This window comes from Ambystoma mexicanum, chromosome 6p (assembly GCF_040938575.1).
Source record: "Ambystoma mexicanum isolate Mex_15411 chromosome 6p, UKY_AmexF1_1, whole genome shotgun sequence".
Classification (NCBI taxonomy): Eukaryota; Metazoa; Chordata; class Amphibia; order Caudata; family Ambystomatidae; genus Ambystoma; species Ambystoma mexicanum.
Genome location: NC_090935.1, coordinates 1,335,791,585 through 1,335,819,193, shown reverse-complemented (window position 1 = coordinate 1,335,819,193; position 27,609 = coordinate 1,335,791,585). Strand labels below are relative to the sequence as shown.

The following is a 27,609-nucleotide window of genomic DNA, read 5'->3' as shown; positions in this document are numbered from 1 at the left end:
CACTCTACCTGCATAACCGGAAAACACACCTTCTGAACAGTTGTTCTTACTTAGCTTTAGTCTGCACACCAGGTTTCTCTCCATTCTCTTTTGTCACTTCCACAGCCCCCTCTTGCCCTTTGTTCATAGGCGCCGAGTACAGAAGGGTAAAGGGGGCAGCTGCCTCCTTAGCTCAGTAGCAATGGTTACAGGGTCCACATTTTGCCCCATAGTTTAAACTTTTCAGCAGCTGGCTTTGAGACTGCACGCATAGTCAATGGTGCGGGCGATAAAACACGATAGGCTTTTAACCCTTGTACATGAACTGCACTGTTTCTAATGCAGTGAATTTGAACAGTACCAGGGGTCCACCTGCAACATTAATTTCTTTAAACTTGTGTGGCAGTACCCAAAGGAGGAAGCTGCATGGTAGCACAGATGGTTAGGAAGCTGTGGGTGACATATCTGTTGAGATCAACCTATACATCCTTAACTTTCTTACGAATCTTACACTTAAAATTTGCTCTAACCCATGAACAGGTCAAGCTTAGTTGCTAGCTCTTATTCATGGGGCTGGGGGAATTTATGCCCCATGGTGAAACCAGAAGAAGGCACGCATTCCTTGGTTTATGCTCTGGTGCTGCCTGTATACTGTATGAGCATGTCAAAGTATTCACTGAATATTTGATCATAGTAATGGGTGTCTGGGAAGATATATGCTTTGTGAGTAGGGATTTTTTGAATCCCTTCATAGGTAGATGCCCCTGGAGGAACTGGTGAGTTACTCACTAATGGGCTACTTTGTTTACAGAGCTCATAGTGGTGTCTAATTAATGTGGTTGAGGGAAGGAGCAGATTGGAGCTATATAAGATACTTGGAGGAGGGCCTGAGTGTTGGCGTTCAGGCTGACCTTGATGACGGATAGCTTGAGACCACCTTGACTGACATACTGCTGAGCACCTCTGTTCACTTGCACCTAATTTACCCTTCTCCCGTTACTTCCCGATCATCCCCTTCTTCCCGGTCCTGCACTCTCCTCTTCCCCCTCGCCCCTTTTCTGTTACTGCACTTGCACACTCCGAATAGACTCACGACCTAGTAGAAATGTTATTGTTTTCCTTCCCTGTACCCCCCACCTTCACCCCCATCTTCCTTTTACAGCACTTGTAAGATCCAAATTGTCTCACAGCCTAGTAGGAACGCTATTGTTTGTCTTTTTCCCCTGTCCCCCTTCCTACCCCTCCTCCTTATCTTTCTTGTTGCAGCACTTGCACAATCCGAATGTCTCAAGACCTAGTAGGAATGTTATTGTTTGTCCTTCTCCCTTGTTGCACCCCTTCCCTTGTCTCAATGCGCCTTGAAACAATTTTTGTGTATAGGTACATTATAAATACCCAATAAATAAATAAAATGTGACAGCTGCACTGAATTCTTCATGGTTCTCAGCTGTATTCTATGGGTTGCAGCACAAAAGGGGGTAAAGGTATTGTAAACAGTCTATCAATCCATCGGACAACTGTCTATAGCTGAGGGCCCTGCTATACTTTACATGCAGAACACATGCATCAATGGCTAACATGAAGTCAATATGCAAATTGCATGCACAGTTGTTAGATAAGAAACAGATACCACCAGCGTAGGTTCTCTTGTCTGTACCATATCGTTATTACAGTAAAATGTTGTATAATGGATTTAAACGTGGCAGTGATAATGCATAGTCATCTATAGAAAAATACCAAACTCGTTGTCTGTGCCTTTGCCACCCGGTCCTCTAGAGAGAAGGCTCTATCTACACCTTCTCGTTGACCCATCCACTTGAGTCCCCTGAATGTCCATTTCCCACCTGGAAGTTCTCACTGCCTGATCCTTCTGCTTAGCGTGACAGTGGAACCTGAGGGAGAGGCTGAATTCCTACGGGTGGGGGGTTGGGAGTGAAAGTCACGGAAGGCTTCAGAATCCAGTGGGCCCATGGGATGGGCTAGAGAGGCTTATGTTAAGAGAGTATGATTTCATAAATTCAGAAGCATGTGGGTTCTGTGAGGTGCTAGAACAGCAGAGGGCCTAGATCCATTGAAATTCAAATGAGGTGGGCTGTGTGGGGGGAGGGAGGGCGGAATAACTTATGTTAGGAGAGCCTGATTCCATTCAATGACATTTGCTGGCTCTTGTCACAGTGGCCAGATCTGAATTGATTAAATAAGAAACCTTATGGATGGGTTAAGTAGTTTGTGGGATGGTATGGGGGCACTGTGGTTTGGTGAGTAGTTTAAGGCAAATGAGGGGGGTTGTTTGTTGTGCTTGGTCAAATAGGTCAGGTTAGGTATGTAAAGAAGAGAGTGAAGTGGAGAAGAGCCATGTTTTGAGTGCTTTGACGAAGATATGGTGTTCCTCTATATGGCAGATGTTTAAATGGAGAGAGTTTGAAATTGTGGGTGCTTGTACTGAGAAGGTGGTGCCTCCAGTATGAGTTGATTTGGTCACTGGAATTAGAAGTAGAGGTGTGGAGCCAGATCTCAGGCTTCTGTTTGGTCTGTAGCGAGTAAACGTTTGTTGCAGGTATGCAGGTACTTTATTGTAGAAGGCTTGATGAGTGATACACATCGACTGATCGAAAGCTAATTGAGGACTTAGGACTTTGAGGGCAGGAGATGTGTTCTCTAGGACGTAAGGCTAGGGGGAGTCTTACAGCAGTATTTTGCACTAAGAGATTTCTCAAATCTCAGGCGGGGGCTCCTAAGTATAGTGGTTTAGCATAGTCTACACGTGATAGTATGATTGCGATAATTACGGTAACTGTTTGGAAAGGTCAGGAATGGAAAAATGCAGTGAAGGAAACAGCTTTTTTTTACCATTGAGTTGATGTTAGGTGGCCGAGTCAGGGCGGAGTGCAGAATGTACCCGATAATTTTAACTGTGTTTGAGGTGGACGGTGGTGGTCTTAGAGAGGGAGGCAGGGGATGGGTTAAGGGAAGAGAGCAGTTTTTCCACATAGCATGATCTCGGTTTTCCCTGGGTTGAGTAACAGGTGATTGGCTGTCTTCCAGCCTTCAATCTCAGAGAGGCAGGTTGTGAGATCGGGAGGGATAGAGGGAGAGTTATTTGAGATTTTGAAGATGAGTTGGGTGTCGCCGGTATAGTTGTACCATGATAGGCCTTTAGATATAATGAGGATGGGCAGCAAGCTCAGGTAGTCATTACATTGGAGAGGGGGAAGAGAGACACCTTGCGGCACACGGTGAAGGACTGGATGGGGCAATGAGTAGAATGGAGGTAAGTTTACGATTTGTGATCTGTTGGAGAGGAAGAAGGCAATCCAGTTCAGAGCTAGACCGCTAATGCCTAGGGTGTGTAGTCTCTCAGTGAGGATGGAGTGGTCTTTGGTATCGAACGCTGCTGAGAGGTCGAGCAGGATTAGGGCGGTGCATCCATCTGAGTCAGTGTGTCTTTTTAGATCATCCCTAATGGAGACTAAGGAAAATGTTTTTTTTTTTAAAAACAATTTTTATTGGTTTTTTACAACTTATCAACAACAAAAACACACCCAACAGTGCAAATAACAAACTTCTGAGCATCATATACATTTCCATGCATTTGTCACTGCCCTCTACTAACCCTCCCCCCTTAACTCAAGCCTACTCCCCTGTCCCTTCAATTGTCATTCCTCCGGAGGCTCTCCTCCTTCAGTGCTCTCGGAGGTATCGTGCTCGCTTGGACTGACCTGGGTAGACCCAGATAGTGTGGCCACTAATTGTCTCCAGGCTACCAGTGATCCCTCCCGCTTCATCATCCTCCCCTCTGTTGGCCACTTCATACCATACTACTGTTTCCGCTTCAGCCCATTTTTGAAGATCGTGCCACCACACCTCTATCCTGGGTGTATGGCATGCCTTCCAGCCCATGGCTTTTCTGAGTTTGGCCAGAATGTAGGCCAGATCCTTAAGTTTGCTCACATGTTTCAGGTTACGTGGCCTAGTGAATCCACCTAACATGCATGCCCACACGGATCCCACATCTAGCTTGATTCCTTTCTCGGTTAAGCGATGATTTACCTCATCCCAGAATTTCCCGACCTCCGGACATGCCCAGAACATGTGTATCATCCCTGCATTCACTTCACCACATTTAGGGCATGTTTGTGTCTCTGTGCTCTTGAATTGGGCGATCCTCTGGGGGGTCATGTACGCCCTCTGGGTTACGTATAACTGGATCTGTTGTAGTCTCGCATTTCTGGAGACCTTTTTGTGGTTTCTCTGTGCTCTCTCCCATTGCCCGTCTTGCATGGGCTCACCCGCATCCTTCTCCCACTCCTGTCTCAGCTGGGTCACTTCCTTCCCCACCCTGGACATTACCAGTTCATAGATCCGGGATGTCTCATGCCCCCCTTCCGAGATATCATACATTGTTTCTATGGCCGTATGTGGTTGGTCTTCTAGTTCAATTTCGGACCAGGTCTTCCTTACTTGCCTTACCAATCTAGTGTAGGTAATATATTGCCATGGGTGCACTCCGGTTTCTTCAACTAGCGTTTGGCATTCTAATACTTTCCCATCTCGCCACACATCTCCCAGTGTTGCTATGCCCACCGGTTCCTAGTGTCTACTTATCGTCTTTCTTAGTTGCCCATCCACTCCCTGCAATGTCACTAGCGGCACTTGTGGGGAGCATGGACTCGGGTTCTCCATAACCTGACATGCCTTGTGCCATGTCTTCCAACCCAGTTCCAGCAGCTTCGATCGCCCTTTTAACTCTGATTTGGGCAGCCATATTAGTTCTTTCAGGAAAAACGGGGCGCATTTATCCCTCAGCAATCTGGATTCTGCTGTAGTGTCTTCCATTAGCCACTTAGCCACATACTGTAGCTGCCCGGCCAAATGGTATATCTCAAAGTTAGGCAATTTTATACCCCCTCTATCATACGCATTTTGTAATTTTCATAGAGCAATCCTATTTCTGGTGTTTTGCCAGATAAAGCCTCTACATAAGCTCTGCAGTTTTCCAAAGAAGCGTCTGGGCGGCATATACAGGATGTTTACAAAAAAATGCAGTAACCTAGGCAATACAACCATCTTCAATAGTGCCACCCTCCCCACCATGGCTAGGAGGAGTTTAGCCCAAAATCCCATGCTGTTTTCGATTTTTGCTACTGCCATCTTTATTTATTTTACATTTATAAAGCGCTCACACAGCCCGCAGGCATCAAGGCCCTGTTACAGGAATTGTTTGTTTTTCTTAGTTGCGTAGTTGTGTTTTTTTTTTTTTTTCTTAGTTACGTATTTATAACGCGCTTAAACACCCAGAGGTTTCTAAGCGCGGACCCGGGGATCGAACCTGTTGTTGCTTTGTGTCGTCTTGCTTCCAAGACGCACACGCTGCCGCTGAGCTATCCTCCCGGGCTAGCCACCATTAACCAGGGCCATCTCTGTGTTATGTTTGTGTTCATCTTCTACCCCGTGATAAATATCAATCCCTAAGTATCTAAACGTTTTGGTGTCCCAAGGTATTTGTAAAACTGGTAGATTTTCTTGTGGGATTCCTTTGTATCTCCTAAGGGGAAATATACACAACTTGTTGGGGTTGACTGCTATGCCGGAGAGTGACGCAAATCGCTCCATTACTTCTAAGATATGCTGCAGGTTTTCCTCCGGATACCTCGGGTACAGTAGCACGTCGTCTGCATACGATGATATGAGATGCGCCCCCCCCTTAGTGTAGACTCCTACCCCTTCATATTGTTGTCTCAGATAAATCGCTAGGGGTTCTAACACGAGGATGTACAGCATCAGAGACCATGGGCAGCTTTGTCTGGTTCCTCTCCTGAGCTGCCATTTATCCGAAAGGATCGCTCCTGTTTTGACTCTGGTCAGCGGCGAGCTATACAATAGTCTAACCCACCTCAAATACCCTGGCCCCATACCGTATTCCTTAAAAGCCACCATTAACCAGGGCCATCTCAAGGAATCAAAGGCTTTCACCGCATCTAACAAAACAATTGCTATTTCACCTGCATCACCTTCTGCTTGTTCTATGACGTGGTGGAGCCTTCTATGGTTGTCGGATATACTTCTGCTCAGTACATACCCGGTCTGGTCAGGGTGTATGAGTTTGCTTATAACGAGTTTAAGTCTGTTTGCCAGTACCACCATGAGTATTTAACTATCCTGGTTTAGCATGGATAGCGGTCTACACGGCCCACAGTCTGTGCTTGGTTTATTAGGTTTGAGGAGCGGGATGATTATCGCCACCCTCAGGGATTCTGGTAGTCTCCCTGCCTCGAAAGCCTCATTTAGCATAGCCAATAATGGGGGGAGCACCTCCGACCTATATGCTTTGTAAAACTCGCTAGGGAGCCGGTCCGCCCGTGGGGCTTTGTTAGTGGGTAATTGTTTGACCACTGCTTCTAGCTCTTCTAGTGTAATTGGGGCGTCTAGGTCCGCTCTTTCTTCTGCACTCATTTTGGCTAACCCTATATCCTCCAGTGTCTCCCTTATCTCCTGCACATCTACCGCTCCGGTATCTCCGTATAGGTGTTGACAGAATTTAAGAAATCCCCCGTTTACGCTCTCTTGGGTGTCGCATATTTGGTTATCTTCTCCCCTTATCTCTCTTATCGCTGATCTAGGTGTCTCGTTTTGATATAGCCATGCCAGCAGCCTCCCGGCTTATCTCCTCCTGCATGCTGTCTCTCTATGTATTTCTTATAGTTTAAGTTGAATAGTCTCTCCCAGTCTTGTTGTAGTTGGCACATGGTCTCGGCGTCCTGTTGTGAGGTGTCTCCTTTACTCAAGATAGTTTCTAGTTTCCTTTCGCATTATGCCCCCGTGGAGTCGCTTGGATTTAGATATAGCTGCACCCCTCACCACCACCTTAAATGCCTCCCACAGAGTGCCCTCTGATGCTACACTGCCGGTGTTGTTCTCAAAACATCTATTATTTCCTCCCTCAGGTCCTCTCTGAACACTGTATCTTTCAGTGCTTCGGCTCTGAGCCTCCACGTTGGAATCTTAGCTCTGGGGGCTGGTGTTGCCATGTTAGGAATAAGGGTGAATGGTCTGATAGTACCCTTGCTTTGTATTCCAAACTCACCATCTCCCTGGTGAGTTCCGGATTGGCAAACATATAATCTAGCCGTGTGTACAAGTTTTGTGGAGCTGAGTAATGAGAGTAGTGTCTATCGCGTGGGTGGTGCTGCCTCCATATGTCTTCCAGCTGGAAGTCATCCAGCAGGGTCTTCATGGTTCTGGCTGTGGGGGTGGGCTTATCTAATGTTGTATCTGATCTATCCGCTCTAGGGTCCAGCGTGCAATTAAAATCCTCTCCCCAAATAACCGCACCACCCCTCTGTGAGTTAACTTTGCCATACAGGGCCTTAAAATAGGCCACTGTATCCTGATTTGGGGCGAATGTGTTAATGATGCATAACTCTGTTTTCTAGCATCCCTCGTATCACCACCATCCTCCCATCCAGCTCCACTGACGATTGCAATAACTGAAAGGGTACGTGTGGCGCGACCCAGGTGATTACTCCCCTGTTATATGCTGAATACGTAGCTCCAATAGTGGTCCCCTTCCACCTTCTTCCTATTGCCTTTTGTTTTTCTTTTGTGAGGTGAGTTGCCTGTAATAAGGCTATGGCTATTTTTTGCCTCCTCAGGTACGTCATGATCTTATTCCTCTTCAAGTAGCTGTTGAGTCCCCTGCCATTCCAGGTTGCTATCCTAAGGTCTCCCATCTTCAACCATATCCCATCCCACCTCTGTCCTCCCTTGTCCTCCGCTTAATGCGCAGCGGTACTTGGGTGTAGGCTCGTTCCCTAACAATTACCTCTACACACTCCCCAAAACCCTACCTGTCCCCAACCGTTGCACCCCTCCAAACTCCCCAACTCCCTCCCCACCCCTACCCCATCCCCACCCTCCATTTCCCCAACTTTTGCCCAGCTCCATCCCTGGATCTCAGGCTACCCCGCATCTAGTCCTTTCTCGGCTACACCGGTACTCGGATCCCAGCAGGGGGGACCAACCTATTGGTATCCCGTCTAAGAACTAACTATGGGGGATGATAGCGAGTTCCATCTGTGTTCCTGAATTGCTATTACATTTGCTGCACTTGTATTGAGTAAAATTATGTATGTATCCACCCCAATTTAACTATATTCCAGTCCAAACATAATGTCCTTGCTATAAAGGCCCACCTCCCCCCATACTGCCCCAGGTACTTCTCTGAGGAGCCAAGTTCACTTTTCCAGCCTGCCTTCCGTCTGATCGTCCGTTCCTGCTGGGCAGTTGCATGCATCCAACCATTCTGTCACTTCTTCTGGGGTTTCAAAAAAGTGCACTTTGTTGTTGTGCATCACTTTCAGCTTTGCAGGGTATAACAGCATATATTTGTACCCCGCCTCTCGCATCCTCCTCTTGATGGCCACATAGTTCAGCCGCTGCCTCTGTACTAAGAAGGTGTAGTCTGGGCACGCTGTGATTGTAGCAGATCCTCTGCTGATGGTCCCACCCTTGTGGAAATGCTCAAGTATTTTCTCCCTATCTTTACAGTTTAATATCTTGGCAATGAGTGGGCACGGAGGGGCCCCCAGCGGCGGTCTCCAGGTCAAGGCTCTGTGTGCCCTTTCCACTGCAAATCCCTGCATCAGTGCTCCGCCATCTATTTCCTGTAGTAGCATATTCTCGACACAATTAGTCGGGTCCGAGCCTTCTGTGCCCTCCGGGAGTCCGATTATACAGATGTTGTTTCTGCGTGCACGTCCCTCCGCCTCCTCCGCCCTGTTCTCCAGGTTGTGGACTCACTGTTGCAGTGCGGAGACTTCCTTGGCATTCGCAGTACAGGTCTCCCCGATCAACTTCACGTCCTTTTCTAGCTCTCCCGTTCGCTCTTCCAATTTCTGCACGTCCTGTCACAGAAGGTTGACATCAACACAGACCTCATCAATTTTCAGTTCTAATGAGGCTTTCAGTTCCGCCATAGCCCTGTCAAGTTTGCTTTCCCATGATGTCTTTAACTCTGCTATGGCGTCCAGAATGGGTTGATCATTCCGCACCAGGGGTTCTCTGCCTTGGCCTTCTTGCTTCTTAGGTCTCACCACTTCCTCAGCTGGAGTTGGCTTGGCGAAATCCTCCATCGTCTGTTGCTTCCCCTTCTGTTTGCTCATCTTGGATGTCATCACTGGCTACGTGTGTTTGTGTCCAATCACTGGTGCTACTATCACCAGTCTGTTTCGCTTAGATGCTATCCGAGCATCTGCTTTAAGGCTGCATGTGCCTTTGGCACCACCAAACCCCCAATACAGTTGTTTCTGTCACAGCATGCCTCCACTTCACTTGCTATCGTTCCTAGCCACAGCTGGTATTGTTGTGGCTTGTGTGATCCGCCACCTGTTGCACCAGTGCCCCTCCTGGGTGTTCCTGCTGGTGTCAGTTGCAGTGGTGCTGTCGCCTTACCCCGTTGTTGCGCTGCTTCTTTTAAGATCTCCTCTAGTCTTAGGGACAGTTTGTCAGTCTACCTTCACTGTTTAAAGGCCTCTCAGTGTTGGAGCATATTCTCATCTGCGGGTCTCATGGTAGCGCGGTCTGCCCATTTATATCACCTTCTTAATGCGCTGTGTTTCCTCCCAGCATAAGGCCCGTGCTTGTCTCCTAAATGCGCACTTATCTGTGGCTCATGTAGTGTTATTAGTGTCTGCCGTGCGCGCCGAAAGTCCCTCCTCCTGTCTGTGTTTTGAGCCTTCTGCTTTATTTCAGCAATGTCCTCGGCTCCTGTGTCTCCCACATTCTGATCCCGATGTTGCTGCAAGTTTTTTGTTACCGTACGTCCGTGGATGAACTTCACTGATAGTTTCATCTGGCCGTGGGTTACCTTTGTTGGGGGGAGTGCTTCCTGATGTGTGTTGTGTTCACCCATTCAATTTAGGCTATCTGTGCAGGCGCGGGACGTCTGCAGTGGCACCCCCCATCTTACTGCTTCTTTGTGCTCCTTTTCTTTGGGCATGTTCGGGCTTCTCCTCATAAATGCCTTGCCTCCCTCATATGAGCGCTCGTTATAATCCCTTTCTTGTTTCCATCCAGCAGATACTTTGTATCACATCCATCTACGTGTGTGTAGTGGTCACGTCAGCCGGGGGCTCTCCCTTCTTCCCAGCTGACGCTTCTATTTACGATAATGTGCCTTCTACCGCCCGTCTGTCCTCCACGCTGCACAGCTTCTTATCCATTGGGCTCGGCACGCACCGCTTCTCATCGCTTTCACTGCCTCCTTACGCTTTGCGACGGGCTCTGGTGCTGTCAAGCATTTGGCTTAGGTCCTCCACTGGGGTGCTTTGCATCAGTCTTTTCCTTTGCCTTCTGTGCTTCGAGTCTTGGAGGGGATCTGCGTGACTCCGCACTATGGTGGCACGGGGCTGCCATGCTTCCATTTCGCTTTGCTGCCCTCAGTGCCGGGGCTTCGCAGTGTTCGCAGCATGCTGGTCCTTGACCCACAAAATTGTATCCTCTGCAAAGTGACTGCTCCGTCCTTTGTGCAGTGGGGCCCGCTTACAGCAAGCTTGGAGCGCAGTCCAGTTTCATTTTCCCTTTTTCGGCCATCCGCCTCACAACAGGGTCCTTTGTCCCAGGCTGGCCGCCATTTTCTGTTGGATCGAGTCGGGGCACTCCGTAATTGCAGATAGGTACAGTGGCATTTCTGGTGCTTCGATTTTCACGGGAGTGTGCTCATGTTGTTCTCGGCATATTCCGACATTCATAGTTTCACTTTGCGGCGCGGATACCTCCGTATTGATAGCTTTGTGCTTCAGGATGTTTAAGGATCAGCAGAGACACTCCCGAACACGTTTTATCCCATGGCTCTTAGGCCACGCCCCCCCCGAGACAAAGCAAGATTCAGTTCCCCATAGTGGTCTGAAGCCTGATTGAACAGCATCTAGGATCATGTTATATTCTGAAAAAAGGCATAGTTGTAAGTATGCCGCTCCTTCAGCTAATTTGGCGATATAGCAGTTATTCCAGATGCTTTTGTAATTGGTCGGGTCAAGAGTATGAAGGGAGGACTTTTTAAGGAGGGGCTTGATGAAGGGGGTATTAAATTCTGTTGTGAAGATGCCAGAAGTAAGTGAAGAGTTGATGGTGGTTCGTGTGAGATTGCCAGCACAAGTGGAGGACACGATTTATTTAGCATGGTGTGCAAGCAAAGGTCTCCTGGGCAGCCTGCTGTATGACTGTGTAATAGTAGTTTGAGGAATTCTGAGGGGGAGAGTGGTGAGAAGGAGGAGAAAAGTGGAAGGGACGTTGGTGGTTCTGTTAGAGGGGGCAAGACAGTTTGTGAGAGGTGAGGGATGAAACAGCTGCACCCAGAGAAAGAGAGGGGGAGAGTAAAATATTATAGATAGTTGTGAATCTGTGCATTCTGATGAAAGTGCTTTACATGTTTGGCCTGGTAGCATGCTGCTGAATGTAGCTACATCATTTGGTGGGGATCTGCCAGGTGGAATGGGACAGTGTGCCCATCTTTCATGACCTCTTTTACCAACATGACCAAGACACTGGTTGTGGCCCCTATGTATTGATAAGGAGAATGCTGAATATACCATTTTGTTTGGTTCAACCCATTCACTCTGCGGTCTAGTTTGGGAATCCATTAAATAAGGGTGCATGGCAGAATTGTCCGACAGCAAAGGGGCTGAATGTCCCTGGACCATTCAGAGGCAGTGAGAGGGCAAGTCATTCAGGCACAGGCCGGCTCGGTTAGGGTCTGGGCGATGGAGCATAACAGGAATACTACCAGCTGCGCTCCCCATTCTGCCAAACCCTTGCTGCTTTCTGACTGTTTTTGGGCATATGGGCTAGAGGGCGAATGTTAAGGTACTGCAGGGGTCAGTATGAATCTGCTCTGGCTGGACAAATACCATGGTGAGATTGCTGAAGTTATGTATATGTCACTGTGAACACTTAGATGCCCGATTAAAAATACTGCCAGATGTATTGTGGTTGTCCACTTTTTTGATACTATAATCTGAAATAGAAGTTCTCTAAAATAGTCTAATACAATTGTGTATGTATTTATGCATGTGATCATATCAGGGTTGTGCTTGCCTAAGCTTATAACTTGCAGTTGCATGGATGTCTAATTCACTAATTCAACACCTCTAGCCCTTGATGATTTTCAAGTTTGGGAACTCAGGGTGGTAGCCCACTCCTGTTCTTCTACTCCTGCAGGTTGCCTTATCTAAAATGCCTTTCCTTTTCAGTTGGAGTGTTCTCCCCATTGGCCTTGTGGCAAGGGTCAGCCAGCGTGCCAGAGTAAACATTACTTGGCTTCATAATGCCTTCAAACCTAGGAAGAAGTCAAAGGTTCCCAACCTATCCCACAACAAAATAGTGTCAGCAGGTCAGCACGAGGCAATCTGAAAAGCCTTTGTGCAGAACACCAAGGTGGAGTTGCAGACTGGATGAGATAGGAAGAGGATGGAAACCCTGACGCAACCCTTCAACCTCAGAGCTACTCTATAGCCTGAAGTAGTGTTTGAGCCTTAGAGGCACTTTGGACCAGGTAACACTTGAATGTGGAAGGTGCTTCAAACCCTGAAGTGGCATTTAAAGTTAAGAACCACTTTTAACCCTGAAGTGGCCGATCAAACTGAGATGTACTTTGACCTCTGAATTTGTGCTGTAACCTGCGATTTGAAGGGTTCATCAGATATACTTGTGACATACAATGATTTATAATAAAAAAATAAGAGGCAACTAAATGCAAGCATCATGGTTTGTGCTCGCGAGTCCAAAGTTGTCAAGAAGCTATTATCGATAATGACAAATGCTTAGATGCAGTTATAACAGAGTTGAGGGCATGGATTTGCGGGTATGGATTTACGGGCTAGATAGTCAGATGTGCTAGTAGAGCACCTCACTCTGCAGGTTGAACATCTTGAGACAAAAGCCTGTAGGAACAATGGTCACATCGTTCAGGTGTGGGATTGAGGCACTTACCGGACAATGAAAAAAAGCATTTGTCTCTTCAGAATTGTTGGGGACTTTGCAGATTAAAATGGTAGGAATTGTTTGGCTTATGGATATCCAAAGAGCTAATGGAGATCCTATACTGAAAAGCTGAAATGAAGATCACCCAGGCCTGGTTAAAATCTGTGAGAAGTTGGTGTTTTTCCCTATGGATAAAATAAACATTGGTCCAGGTCAATATTCAGATTCTATTCTCGCAGAAGAAAGTCCAAAAACCACAAAGATCGAATGGGAGTTAAAGGGAAAAATGAATGCGTTGAACATGTGGGCTAATGTTTTTATGCAACACCCTGTGTGTCTTAAAGTGAAATGGCACACAGAGACATTTTATAGTTAGACAAAAAAGGAGCAAGCAGTTAGGCTAGTTTGTAGTTTGTAAATTGAGGGAGTGTTAAGATGGTATACACAATGCTTTCTGTTTATTTTCTGTAGAATTAAGGCTTAGATGATGGCTTTTTAATTCTGATTTTCAATGTATGATTAGGCAATGACCAAGAGAAGAAGGCGTACCTGTTGGTAGCTACATCCCAGAGGAAGTCCCCTTCCTAGAAACTCCACTACCCCCACCAGGAAGGGGGGTAGCGGAGATATGGAAAACAAGGCCGGGTGGGGGTTGAGGGATTAAGGAACTGAGGTGCGGGGGGTCACAGTTGTTATGGCAATATTTAGGGTTAGTACTTATTGGATTAATGGCTCAGTAGGTAGATAATGTTTTATATTATGAACAAAATGAGACCTCAATGTTCCCAAATATGCAAACAATCCAAAGAGAGTTATTCCCTATGTTAATTGGGGAAAATGGCCATATTGTCTGCGAACAAAGGACATAACTTCGATATGGTCATGCAGGTATGCAGAGAAAACCCTCACAATCTAGTTCTGCTGTATGGTTGCTGTTTTCATACACAGTGGAAAAAAAGGTACAGCAAGTTCAACAACTTCTTACAAGGAACAATGGATAATATTTATTTTTCAATGAATTGTTCAGAATTCCCATCGGTTTCGTGGTAGGCCCCTAATTTAGAAGATCCCAGTATGTTTCTAAATTTGAATTTGTGACTTGGTGACTGGAAAGCTCCGCAATCAATGTATTTGCCAGGACTTTAATCTTGTGCCTTTCTATGGTTGGATGATTTATAAGTAAAGAGGGGAAACCAAGGACCTGGAGGGCAACCCATGCGTTAGGAGATGGCTTTAAACTAACAGGTATCTGGCCTTTTACTCACCCATACATTCGCACAGAACTATTTCCATCCATGATGGCATGCTTTTCGAAGCAGTAAGAAATCCTCTGTTCCCCCAAAATACCCTATGGCGCTCTCCAAAAACACAAAGTACACAACTCTAAGCTCATGTTAGGAAATTGGTGAAGTAAGAGGAATTTTGATCACCAGTATATTATACTATAATACATTTTATATTTCCTTTTGATTGCATACATTTTGAAATATGTCTTAAATAAATTGAATATCATCCTTGAAGATGCAACGGGTCTGGCTGTGGTCATAATGAGTTTTTTCTTAAAGTTGCAATTATAGCGAACATATACATAACCCCTAAATTTAAAGTCCCTGGCAGACTCTCAGATGCAAGCGGGTATACATTATTACTGGAAACATGTTTTATGGAGCAAGAAATAATCTTCTCTCAAGGTCGGGTGAGCACCTCCTAAAATTATATTTCTTCTGATTTCTCATGATGTTGGATTGGCATAAAGATTAATTTATAGCGCCATTGGTATGTTGATTTTAACCTTTTGAGTCTTCTGGTTTGAATATATGTATTAAATTTATTGGTGTATTCTATGATACTTTTTTCTTTAAAATGTGTTTTAATTAAAAAAGTAATTACATTTAAAACGTAGAAAAAAATATATATAATACTGTTCAACCAATTATAGAAACAAACCCATCAAAGTAACACTCAACCATTGACTGTTTTACTTACATATGTTGAAAGCTTTGGGTAGTTGAACTGATGAATTAGTATAGGTTATGCAAACTCAACACCACTACCGTAGGTCAAATGTCTGATGTAAGCGAGTGTGCCACATAAAAATAATGCTACCATATATTAACAATCATCTTGAAAGACAAATTTGTTGAAATTGAACCCGGAGTACAAATAAGTCATGAAAAACATAAGTACAAAAGAGGTTATGCAATATAAAAAAGGCATCTTTGGACATTAAGTAAGCAAGAGCTGGCGTGAGGCTCTTTGATCCCCTGAAACTTGGAACATACCAATTAAGTCAAAGGTTCTCCCCTACAATTATAGGCAATAGGACCTATAAGACTGTGAAAAAGTAAATACAAAAGGTCCATACGAGTGGGTGCGTTTTGCAACTTGGTAAGTGATAAGTAAAACTATGCAATTTATACGTTTATGCGATTAACCTCTGCCCCACACATGTGATGTGAATATGTTTTTACATTTTTGTACTCAGGATCAAATCCCCTATGTGAATATGGCTTGTCTGACTTCTTTGGAGGAAATTGATTGTTTCAAAAATAACACTGTCTCCCTGTTAATTATGCACATTTTTAAATGGACTTAATCACACTTTTAAGGTATCATTCCTAAACAGCATATTTTGACAATAGTGAGGGGCTACTTTAGGACATCTAAAATGTAATCTTATTGAGGTTTGAGGTCATTTATGCTATGTTGTATTATTTTATTCAGCTTTTAATGCAAATTTTGATTTTTACTGAATAACGCTTCTAAGCTGTCCTTCCTCTTTGGGATACTTTGCTGATCGCGAGGGGCTTCTTTTGGGCCTCTCAAATGTCCTCTTATAGAGTTGTATGAACTATTTATGTCATATTATGTTATTCAGCTTTTAATGGAATTTTTTAACATATCTGAATCGCACGTTTAAGGTGTCATTCAAAATCAGTACAGTATACCTCCCTGATGGTGAAAGGCAAACTTTGAATCTCTAAAATATTGTCTTATATGGGTTCATGCATAATTCTTGTTATTTCATGTTATGTTACTCTGCTTTTATACCACAGCAATCAGCAGTTATTTCTATATCTTACATATAGTGACTCTACCCAGAATATGGGACACTCCTACCACTGGCCACTGTAGATAGCTGCCATTGCACTTTCAGAGTTTGCCACAGTTACCCCTCTCTTTGTGGTATTTGTACGGTCTTGAGGGTTATGGGGAAGGTGCCTTGAGTTAAGGAGCTGTTGTCAGGTAAAGGAGGTAAGGTAAGGTAAGGTAAGGTAAGGGAGGAGTGCTTCAGTCAGAAGGGTCTTGATTAAGGAGGCAGAGAGGATGTCACCCGCATACAACGTGGCCTTCAAGGATGCTAAGGTGGCAGTGATGTCTTCCATAGTTAGCGTATTGAAAGTTGTACAGGTAGTTGTGGTTTTACTGTGAGGGGTAAGGAATGTAAGGCTGACAACATTTGGATGATTTCTCAAACTTTGCCATTTTATTAAAATATAAGTTTCATCAAACACCTCACAATCCCTACTCTGACAATGATTTCCTTGTCTATCAAAATTAAAGGAATACACCCCAGCACAGGATATCTGCCCTTCACATTTAAACATCAAATACACAATGAAATATATGGAAATTTACAATAACGTCAGAAATAATATTTACAGTCTTTCTTGGTAACCTGGGTAAACTCTCATTCCCCAGGTTTCAAGGTAATTTCAGTTCCAATTTTCAACAAAAAGAAATAAGGAAATCCAGTTTTATAATAAAGTCTCAATTCCGTTATTGGCTCCTTCAATGTGTCAAATGAAAGTTTTGTTTACCAAAGTTCAAACAACAGAAAAGCTTCACTTCATCAAATGTTATTTCTGCTTTGTCAGATCTTATAAATGTCCAGGAAGGAACACAGTTCCTTGTTTGGCTCAAATAGACACAACTCTTGATTAGATTACTGAAACACAACTTCTGGTTAATACTTATGGAGTCTTTCTTAGTAGTATTTGTAAGCACAGTTTATTTCTGTCAGTAGGACTTCACAGTACTTCTACTTCTAAATGAGTAACTCTCAGCTTCAAGTAACTTCTGCAAGATTTCACCATGAGGTACTATTCCTCTGCCTCGTAGAGTTCCACCTCCAATCGTGCTACTGAAGTGCCAAATCTATTGACAACCAAAAACACCACCACAGCTTCAGTACTTTGTATCTCTGCGACTTTAAACAGTTTTATTTTATATATGACATGATTCACTTTATGGCAATTAAACACCTTTAAGTAAGCAAGGCACTCTTCTTCTGAATATTCCGTTTTCAGAGGGGCAGCCTCTTTGCCACTCTCGTCTGTCTGCAACAACAACAACCCAAAATTGCCTTTAGGATACACTTCTTCCTTTCTCCTATTGGCTTTGGAAAAGTAGGTTGTATCAGCTTTTAAAGAGTAATCACAAGTAGGAATCTTCCCTTTCCCCACCCTTGCCTTTACCTCTCTGTATTCTGCCAGCCAGGATCATTTATCCATAAGCTTTGTTGTCAGTCTCTCTTGGTTTCAGGTAATGTTTGCACATTCTTGTCTTGGGCAATGGTGGTGTTCTGTTTGGTTTATGGCCATGCTTGCGCCAGTATCTGACTTTGTGAAAGGCTTGTTTCACTCATGATTGGAGAAAACCTTTGTTCACTCTTGGCGTGTGCAATGCTTGCTCTCTACAACTTGTAATGGTAATGTTCACTTAACTTTTATTGTTATATTGCGGCTCATGACAAGTGGTTTGATGGGATTGACCCCGTTATTTGGTACACTGGGTACTATACCTTTCTATTTTGCGTTTTGGAATGACATGATGCAATCTACTTTAGATGCTTTTTGACTTACGTTGCGAACATAATGGATGCAGGAATATTTAAGCCTTTCTTTCTTCAAATGAATACACCTGAGACATTTATCATCGGAGACGTTTAATTTGGATACTGTGCCTTGAGGACGACCAAGTGTTGGTCGAAACACGTGTCGGCTGTATTGACCACACAATTAAAGACAATTCTTGTCATTCTATGAATCATTGACTTGATATTGCGAGTAGCTTTCTAAACTATAATACAATTCTGACTCTGCAGTATAGGAAGAGCGCTGACACCACAAGACCCACTTTTGTTGTTGCTGTAACTTTCAAGTATTAGAGTAGGGCACCTTGGGAGATCTAGAAGAAAAATCACAATAGGGCAGAGTATTACAAGTGGACACTTTGGGATACCAGGAGTAAAATCACAACCAGAAGTATTGAGATAGGACACCTTGAGACACTTTGGAGTAAAACTATTGCAGGCAAGTATTACTGTAGGGCACCTAAGAGTAAAACCAGCAAGTATAACTGTCAGAGAGAGAGCCACCCAAAAAACTGTTCACATCTTGGCTATTAATGAAAATGCACTCTCAAGAATGCAGCTGGACTTTATGCACCATGAAGCACAACACCAGAGGCACTCATTCCAGCTGCCTAGGGCTGCCTGCACAGGTTAGGGCATCTACAGGAACCACCCAGGATCGATCTGTGGACTGATCCTTTGAGCCCTGACAACCTTTATTCAGAAAGTCTGTTAAGGACCTGAAGTAGGTTAGATCTGCGGGTCCCTTAGGAATGCTATTTTGCACCCCGAGAGCTCCCCTTCCTTTCTTCCATCCAGCTACATAGCAGTACCCTATGACCCTGCATCTTCTGCTTTCACTGGCAAAAGAGGACTGTTTATATCCGTTTCCTGCTGAAGTACATCCGGGTTACTTTGGGAAGTTAAGCGCTTTCCTTGGGGCATCCCCTCGTCCAGGCGTCCAGAGCATAGGGTTGACAGAGCAAAGGAGGGTTCTTGCAATTACCTTTTACCTTTTTCATTCTTTGTTCCCGGTTAGCCCTTTTAAGGGTTGACATAGCTAAGGGTTCTTGCAATTATCATTTTCCTTTTTGATTGTTTGTTCCCTGCTGCATCAAAGGCAATTCAGCCACACACAATGCCAAAGCAACCTACTACCTCCAAGTACTCCAATCTGCCACCAATCCTACACAGAAACTATTCAGCATTGCCAAATCCCTCTCCAAACCACCATTCACACCTTCCACGCTGTCATCCACTGCAGTAGGCAACTCCCTCATGGACTAATTCAACTCAAAATACACAACATCAGGTAAGCCCTCCCCTCTGCTCTTCCACTCTCACCCCCCTGCTGCCAAACATACCGATACATTGGACTCCTTCCACCCCGTCAACACAACCTTACCACCCTCACTGCCAAAACAAAACTGCACACTTCCTACATGATGCATGCCCACTTAAAGGTACGTTCAATTGCATCAACACCCTCGCTCCTCACTGGCTGAACATTATCAACTCCTGTCTTTCACATTACACTATCGCCTCTGCTCTCAAAACTGTACAAATTTCACCCCTCTTAAAAAAAACATCTCTCGACCTCACCCTCCTCGAAAAATTACTGCTCCATCACTATCCTGCCGTATTTCCCCAGAATCATGGATTGTGTTCTCACTACCCAACTGCAACAACACATCACCACAAACAACCTACAAACTGGCTTTCGACATGGGCACAGCACCGAGACTGCTACACTTCATATCCTCAATGACCTCCACAACATCACTGACAATGGACACTCCACACTACTCGTACTCCTTGACCTCTCTGCAGCCTTCAACACCCGACCACACCATTCTACTTGACATCATAGCCCACAGGATGAAACTCTCATCACCGTTCTCAAATGGTTCACCTTCTTCCTTACTGATAGGACAAACTTTGTTTACATGCTCTTGTTCCAATATGACCTCAACCTGGTCAAGAACGACGTACCGCAAGTCTCCTCCCTATTACCATTTGTCTTCAACCTATATTTCGAATCCCTTGGACAGACCCTTAACAAACACAATGTTCATTTTGACCAAAATGCAGACAACACACACATATACTTCCAAATTTCATCCCCCTCACAGTTCCAGGCCCTCTAAAGTTGTCTCTTCAACATCACCACCTGGATGGTCACCCACTATGTCAACAAGACAAACCCACCCCTGGATCAAAAACCTGCCATGGACAAGCCACACATCTTGTTCTCCACACCTCTCAAATCACTTGGCTTCACCATTGACCCCCTCCTTTCCTTCACACATCACATAGCTGCTGTCAACAAAACATGCAACCTGAAAACTACATCTCCTATGAAATATCAGACACTTCCTTCCTCCGGACGAATTGCATTGCATTCCAAGCCCTGGTTCTCTCCAAGCTAGACTACGGTGATGCTGTCCTCACTTGACTCCCCAACAATACCCTTGCACCTCGCAAGCCATACAAAAAGCAGCAGCCAGACTCATTCTTCACCTAGCCAAACATTCACACAGCACCTCATCTTTTACCCAGCTCCACTGGCTCTCTGAGCCCCCGAGAGCTGCTTTCAAAGGACTCTGCATTATTTCCAAAGCCGTCCACCACAAAACCCCATCTTACCTTCACGACAAACTCAAACCCATCACCCACAGAAACACTAGACAAGTAAGTCAGCATCTTCTACACTCTGCAAACTAACATGTACACAAAAACAAGCATTTACATAGTGGGCAAGCAGAGCCTGGAACATCCTACATCTTCACATCTGCACTACTCCCCCCTTCACCACTTTCAGAAAGAGCCTCAAAATATGTTTCCCCACACATAACCCTGCCCCTCCATCTGCCCTGCTACGACTTGTCTATTCTAATCTTCCTATCTTATCCTGAAAGTACTTTAAACTTCAGATGCAGTTCAGACCTTTTCAACATTCAAACCTTCTAAGGCGCACCAAAACCCTATGAGTAGGGTCAAATTTGAACAAAAATTCCAATAAATAAATCAAATAAAAAATGGACTGTTGCATTTTCTTTCCATAGTTCCCATTAATTTTTGCATTTTGGCCACCATTGTTGGTGCTACAGCACCACAGAGAAGCAAAAACTAAAATCTGGAAATACAGATATACTGCTAATGCTAACATAACATTGTATAACCAATACATGAAATATATTAGACAATCCCTTATCTATCAGCATGATACCTTAGCAGTTGCAATGTATCTCTGAGTGTATTATTTGGCAATTGTCGGTTCCATGTAATAATGTCTCTGCAAAAATGTCTCCTGACAAAAAAGTCGCAGTTTTTTGTGGAGACATTATTATATTGAATATGTGGGGGACACCCCCGCAATCCCCCAATTTTTTTTTTTACAAGGGGAGCAGTGGATATTCCCGCAACCCGTCCCCATGCATAATGATTTAATGTCGCCAATGGCTTTTCCCAGCAACATTATGTATGGGGACATTATTACCTGATACCCAATTGTCGAGGTACATTGTATTTTGAGCCCATGAAAACCTACAGGGTGCTGCAGTGGAAATCTCTTGTGAGGCATTAGGTGTCCGTAGTCGGTCGGAAGGGGCCCCATGCAAATAGTCTACAAAATGATGATGATAGTAATTAAACATGACACAGTATAAACATACACCAGAAAACAATAGTAAAAGAATACACATTTGCACACCGTGGTCAAGCAGTCTATTCTACCTTTACAAATAAATGATGCTGTGCATCCATTTAGTCATATTGTTCACACCTGCAATGGTAGTTGCTATTCATTTTGCTGCCGTAGCACTTGCCTGTCGTGTCACAATTATTTAAGGGTTTAATGATTTCCCAAAACATTTGCGTGATTTGTCTGATATATTCAACCCGGCTGATCAGGTTGTGAAAACGCAGGATATTGTGTGCTCTGCACATTACCCATTTTCATACACTGTAACTATTGCATAGATGTGTCCTATTTTGGCTTACAGTAAATGACTGCATTTTGAAAGCATTTCATATGTGTTTTGTCCTTTGTGCTGTGGTATGAAAGGAACTGTTCATTGCATTATTCCAATGCTAAGTCCAACAGCCCTGGTCATTGTTGTCTCAGAAGTAACCTTGCTTAAGTAACTTTTTTATTTTTATGTGGGAAACACCCATACTCCTTTTCTTTGAATTATTTAGTGTCCCTTTTATTTTTTCTCAATCTATTTTATTTTTTATTGATAAAACCTGCCATTCTAAACCATTACTTTTGTGCCAATTTATAGAGAAGCCAATTCCTTACTAGCGATATAACGACATGTCAAGAAAACTACCGCTTTAATGGCTGCCTTTAGTACCAATCATTTTTGGTTTGTCTTTATTTTCACTGCTAGGCCTGGAGATGGCGTGGGTTACCCGGCCGCCCGAGAAAGCCATCAGTGGTACAGCTTTCAGCGTAACGTATGCAGCGGTTGCATCAGATCAGTTTTATGACTATGCGGTAGAAAATGGAATCCTCTCTCACAGGTACAGCGGGCACGTGTTCTTGATGTAAAACTTTCTGAAGGTCATTGCTGACTTGCTGTTGACATCACTATTTGACAGCAATCAGAGAAGCGCTGATAAACCATAATATTCCATTTTCTGTAGTTCTCTTCGCACAATTTTCATACTTTACAGTATGTTATTATTCCACACTGTCAGTCATTTTACTGTAAGCCTTTTCAGACTTCATGTAACAGGATCTATGTAATATCTTTGTGACAGATTATATTTCGAGCCAGTTCTGACGATGTAATTATATATGGTTAAAGTAACCTCTATGATGAGTTATAAGGATATTGCAAATCACTGAGGAGTTCCTTTATCAAATAGAGGACTCTTGTTCCAAGATTGCGTTCCTTTATAAGGTCACAACACTCTGAGGTTACTTGCAGTATCCTTTTTACGTACGCTAGGGGGTATTTTATTCCTTATCATTCATGGCCACACACTGTCACCCGTTTTACGTTGCCTCTTGCTTAATCTAATGTAAGAGATATTTAATTTGCTGATCCATATAATCAATGTGGAATAATGTTTGAGTTTAAAAAAGAAACCAATATGCAACTTTCATTCGTGTTCCAGAAAAATAGTTTAAGCAGTTTAATAAAATGCATCAAAAAAAGTTTTCATTTTGGGCTTTAAAATCAGTAAACACGTGCAGGTTCCTGCTCACGTATGCTATAATTCAGCAGTATTAATCATTCTACCATAAATAGTTTTCCTTATCAGTTATTGACTGTAAAGTGTCACGGAAAACTATTTTACTAGCAAGGAATTTGAAAATTGTCTAACAGCTAATCAGTTGGAATTCCGCTCTGTGCTGGCTCAAGCAGCAGGCATTGTGACGTCACAAATGAAGCATTTTGACTGATTACAGAGCAGTTGTGATGCCATCTTCTTATTACACGTCCCAATTAGCCTGTAAGAAGAACAATATTTACAGGCTTTTATAATGATGTTGCGGGTGTATTATAAAAATATAAAGTAGCAGGAATAAAGCAACAATTCCTTTTGTGAGAACCCAAAATTAAACCAATGTACACAAAACATAGCCAAATAAATGCACAAAATATAAGTTATGCTTGCTATATTTTCTCTGTTTATCCCACATTTACTATATACCTACTCCACATAGATTTCCATTTCTATTGTAATGTGGAAAACTCCTCTCCCCCCTTCTTGTCCACCCACCAGCCCTGTTAATAGTCAAAAGACTAGGTGAGCACCATACCCAGGTTTCTGCCCAAACCCAGCTAACATCCTCCAGACAGGCCAAAGTGAACTATTTCGGAGAAAGCCCCATGCCCCCCTTTCAACAAAACTCTTGCTGATGTATTGTCTGTCTCAAATACACAACTCCTACCTCTCCTCAACAATTCTCATTTTACTATTTGACTATTTTTCTTGTGTTCTGCCTGTGTGCTCCATCTCAATTTCTACTAGATAAAAAATAACCCAAGTGCTACAACTACGCAGGCTCAAATAATGAAGTCAGGATCCCACACAGGGGATCTGCGTGCTGTGGGAGGGACGGGCTCAGACTGCAAATATTGTCTCAGTAGGATAGCTCAGGGGCAACGAGCTCACCTTGGAAACAAGACGACAACACAGGTTTGATCCCTGGGTCCGCGCTTAGAAACCACTGTGTATTAAGCGCAATATAAATAACCTATCCTATCATATCATATCATACCCATCAAACTTAATGTGACTCATGCAACCTGGGGTGTTGCTAGGTCTGGAAAAGATCTGGGGCTACGCTAATGTCGGGACTGTCGGGACGCAGGGATAGCTAGTTAGCCTTTTGGTGAACTTCTATCCAGGGCTACAACCAAAAGACCCGGGGCTATAGCCCCCTCAGCCTCCTACCCCCCACCATCCCCCCAGCAACGCCTCTGGGTGCAACACTGAAGAATGAAGAATGGGAGGCTTTGAATTATGCATGATCACTGGCATTGCTCTTGGTATGCTCAGATGTGGGCCCCATGAATAAAAACTGATCAGCGATGTCAAAGATAGCACGAAACGTGTCTCGGTTGATAATGTCTTAGAATCATAAAGCTGTATAGAGAAGAACCTAAGGAACTCTATATAACTGGAGCATAATACTCTGAGACTTCTATATTGGAAATTAATCAACCCCCATAACAGATCCATATGACCCTTTTGTTCTGAATAAAACATTGATTTACACAGGGATAATTGAATGGCCACACTTTTTTTTCCAAGCGTGGAAACATTTTCTGTTTTTCTACTGAGCACAGGCACTTGCAGATTGTTTATGTCACTCACACTTTCTGTTGCTTGTTTACGTGATATGAACAATTCATCTTTTTAGACGATGCGTGGCTCCCCTTTTATGCCTCTATATTCCTCCTAACACTGTGTTTTAAGCAGCTGTTGGGACCCTAGAACCAAGGAATCAGTCTTTGAGCTGTTGGTCTTGCACCTTTTTTCAGTTGCCTGCAATCCTTAAAACACAGCTGTTGTGTCAAGGCCAGCACCCGGGCCTTATTTAGAGGGGACATGGGTCCCTCTGAAATTGATTTCGGAAACCTGTACAGATATATAGAGTGAGCCCCAACCCTGAGGGACACGGGGGCAGTTGAGAGGACCCAAATTCCTGCTCCCCTTTCTATCAGAATGTGTTTGTGCAGACCACTGTTAGCTCAAGCCATGCCTCAACAGCATGAAACTTGTGTGTGTTCCTTCGTTCCTTGCAGCAACACCTTTGACAAGTCCAACGAGAGACAGTGGAGCATGAGCCATCATACAATGCTGCACAGCTAGCAGAGTGCAACGCGACAAGCAACATCTAGTGCCTTTTGGAGACCATGACCTGCTGCAGCAGGGGAGTGGAGAGAGAGAGGCCTCAGCGCCCCCCGCTATGCACATGACAGAGAAGCCCCACTGAGATGCCCATTTGCTCTGTCAAACCTGCAATGCTACAAAAAACCCTAGATCACCATGGACTGTTATTGGGGTAATTAAGCCCCATAAAATAGGGATTTACCATTGAGGTGTACGGGCGCGAGCCCTGACACAAGAACTGGAACGGGAGATCTCCTGGGCCACCATTGCAGTTGTTCTGCTACGAGCCCCTGCCTAAATAAAGGGCAAGACATAGCCCCCTATATGTAAACTGCACAGTATACCACTCATCCCAGGTGGGGAAGATAGCGCCAGTTTGGCCAGGGAAAGAGAAACAATCAGGAGAGGGATATATTTCTCTTTTTATTTATTTAATTTTTATTTTGTTATATGGTTTATTCAAACCTTTAAAACAGCAAAATCCGTGACTAATTTCCTGTACAAATTCATATGGTTAAATTCACATAATAAAAAAATAAAATCATCATATTAAACACTTTTCCATTTACGTTATCACCAATTATAGAGCAAGTTATGCCCTCAGTGTTCGCGTTATGCTTTTGTGGCCGCTAAAAGACATCTTACTTCTTCCAAAAAAGAAAGATCAGGCAAAAATGTATTTCCGGTCCAGGCTGTCGAACATCAAATACCAACAGTTCTCTGCGCTTAAGGACTGCTGTTTTGTCATCAGAAGTCCCAGATGCTTTGTCCTTTGAGATCGTAAGGCAGTGAAAAAAAGCTATGGATGTTTTAATGCCTCATCTTGCTGAGCACAGAATCGACAGTTTTCATCTCGCCAAGGTTTGACCAGGTCCTTGTTCTATCCTTGGTTTTGAATGCGTTGAGACGAAAACTCATATACAAAGCTCTTCGATGATGATCAGGAAAAAGAGTCACGTAGCTTTGTAATTTGTTGAGTTCTCTGGCTTCACTAGGCACGTCTTTCATGACTAGAGGGATATTTAAGGCTGCAACAGGAAGAAGGGAGTGTGGGTTATTTGGTTGAGGTCAGAGGTGGAGGTGGAGTATGACCAACAGACCAGCAGGAGGGAGGAAGAATCGTCAGGCTGTGTAGGTGATTATCGGAGAAGGTGAGGTATTGGCTAGAGATTGAAAGTGGTACTGTTGTGTGAGTGTGCATTGATTCAGTGGTAAGTGTGCTTAGAAAGTTAAGTACAGGGTGTAACTGTGAAGTGGATGGTGCTGAGTGAAAGGGGTGTGTTTTAGTAGTGTGGAGGAGGGAGTACTAGTTTGGGGGTGGGAGTAGTAGCATGGAGGAGATACTAGTGAGGTGCACAAGAGTACATAATACCTGTGAAAGGAGGAGTAACATCAAAGGGCAGAGGCAAGACTTCGAAGGAGTAAGAGACATTGGAGGGATAGATGATTGGAGGGATGAGCGATGTGAAGTAGCTATGAAGAAAGAGTAGAAAAGGTAGAGGTGATAGTGAGTATGCTAGATGGAGGACTGAGTCCAAAAGGGTATTTGTAAGACACTTCCATTCTCTCCACCCTCATAGTGAACTAACAACTGGATAGAGTAGAAACAGTTAGGAAGTCCGTGAGGGAGTTTAGATGGATAACGTGTTCGGCCTCCTGGTTCTCCAAACCAGCCAAAGACAGAAATAGACATTAGGGTTCACCATCTGTATCTATTAACCTGGTGGTCAGGGATGGCTGGGTTAGCAAGGAGGTTCGATTTAAGATCAGAGAGAGAGATAGATGGCCCTATGACCCACACTATTTAAAACAAAAAAACTTGAATTGCCTCCTAGATTTGGAGTGATTCTTGTACCATCTGGGACACTTGGTGTCAGTGGTGGGATCCTCTAGACCCCGACAGAGGTTGTCCTATGCCAAGGGAATATGGACTATACATCTGAAACAGGAAATTCCAGGATAACCGCCGGGACAGAGAGGTTTGGGAGGTAGGAGGAGAGTTGGAGTTCCTAAATCTGGACCCGGTACCTGTACAAGCAGAGGACTCAGTTTAAGAGACAGTCAGATAACCACCCAGTCCAGGTCACCTTATCCAAAGAAAACACCATCCTGGTAGAAGGTACCAGCAGAGGCTTTTTGGGACAGATATGAGTAGCTAGTGGAGAAGAGCCCAAGCGAGCGGAAGTGTGCTACAATCTTTTCCCCAGGGAAGTGCCTTCAGGCAGTTGAGCAACCAAACCAATTCACACAAGGAAGCATAAGTATTACTCCCCCCTCTAGTCCTTGAGGTCGAGTCAACCCACAGAGACCCTGACCAGACAAGGATAGAAGACCTGTTGGAGGCCCTGGTGGATGGCAAACTAGCCTTCAGACGACAGCATCAAGAAACATTATCAGCCATAAAAGGGTTGAATGGGAAGAACAACCAGCAATCACTCTGT

The 27,609-nt window shown here is 44.1% G+C and overlaps 1 protein-coding gene across 1 annotated transcript in view; it reads left to right on the top strand.

Annotated features, from left to right (window-relative positions):
* Positions 1 to 27,609, top strand: part of LOC138510826 (atrial natriuretic peptide receptor 1-like) — a 488,764-nt gene that overhangs the window by 16,869 nt on the left and 444,286 nt on the right. The window contains exon 3 of the mRNA XM_069626514.1: positions 22,207 to 22,339. Within this exon, the coding sequence (XP_069482615.1) occupies positions 22,207 to 22,339 (133 nt within the window). The remainder of the gene's footprint in view (positions 1 to 22,206; positions 22,340 to 27,609) is intronic.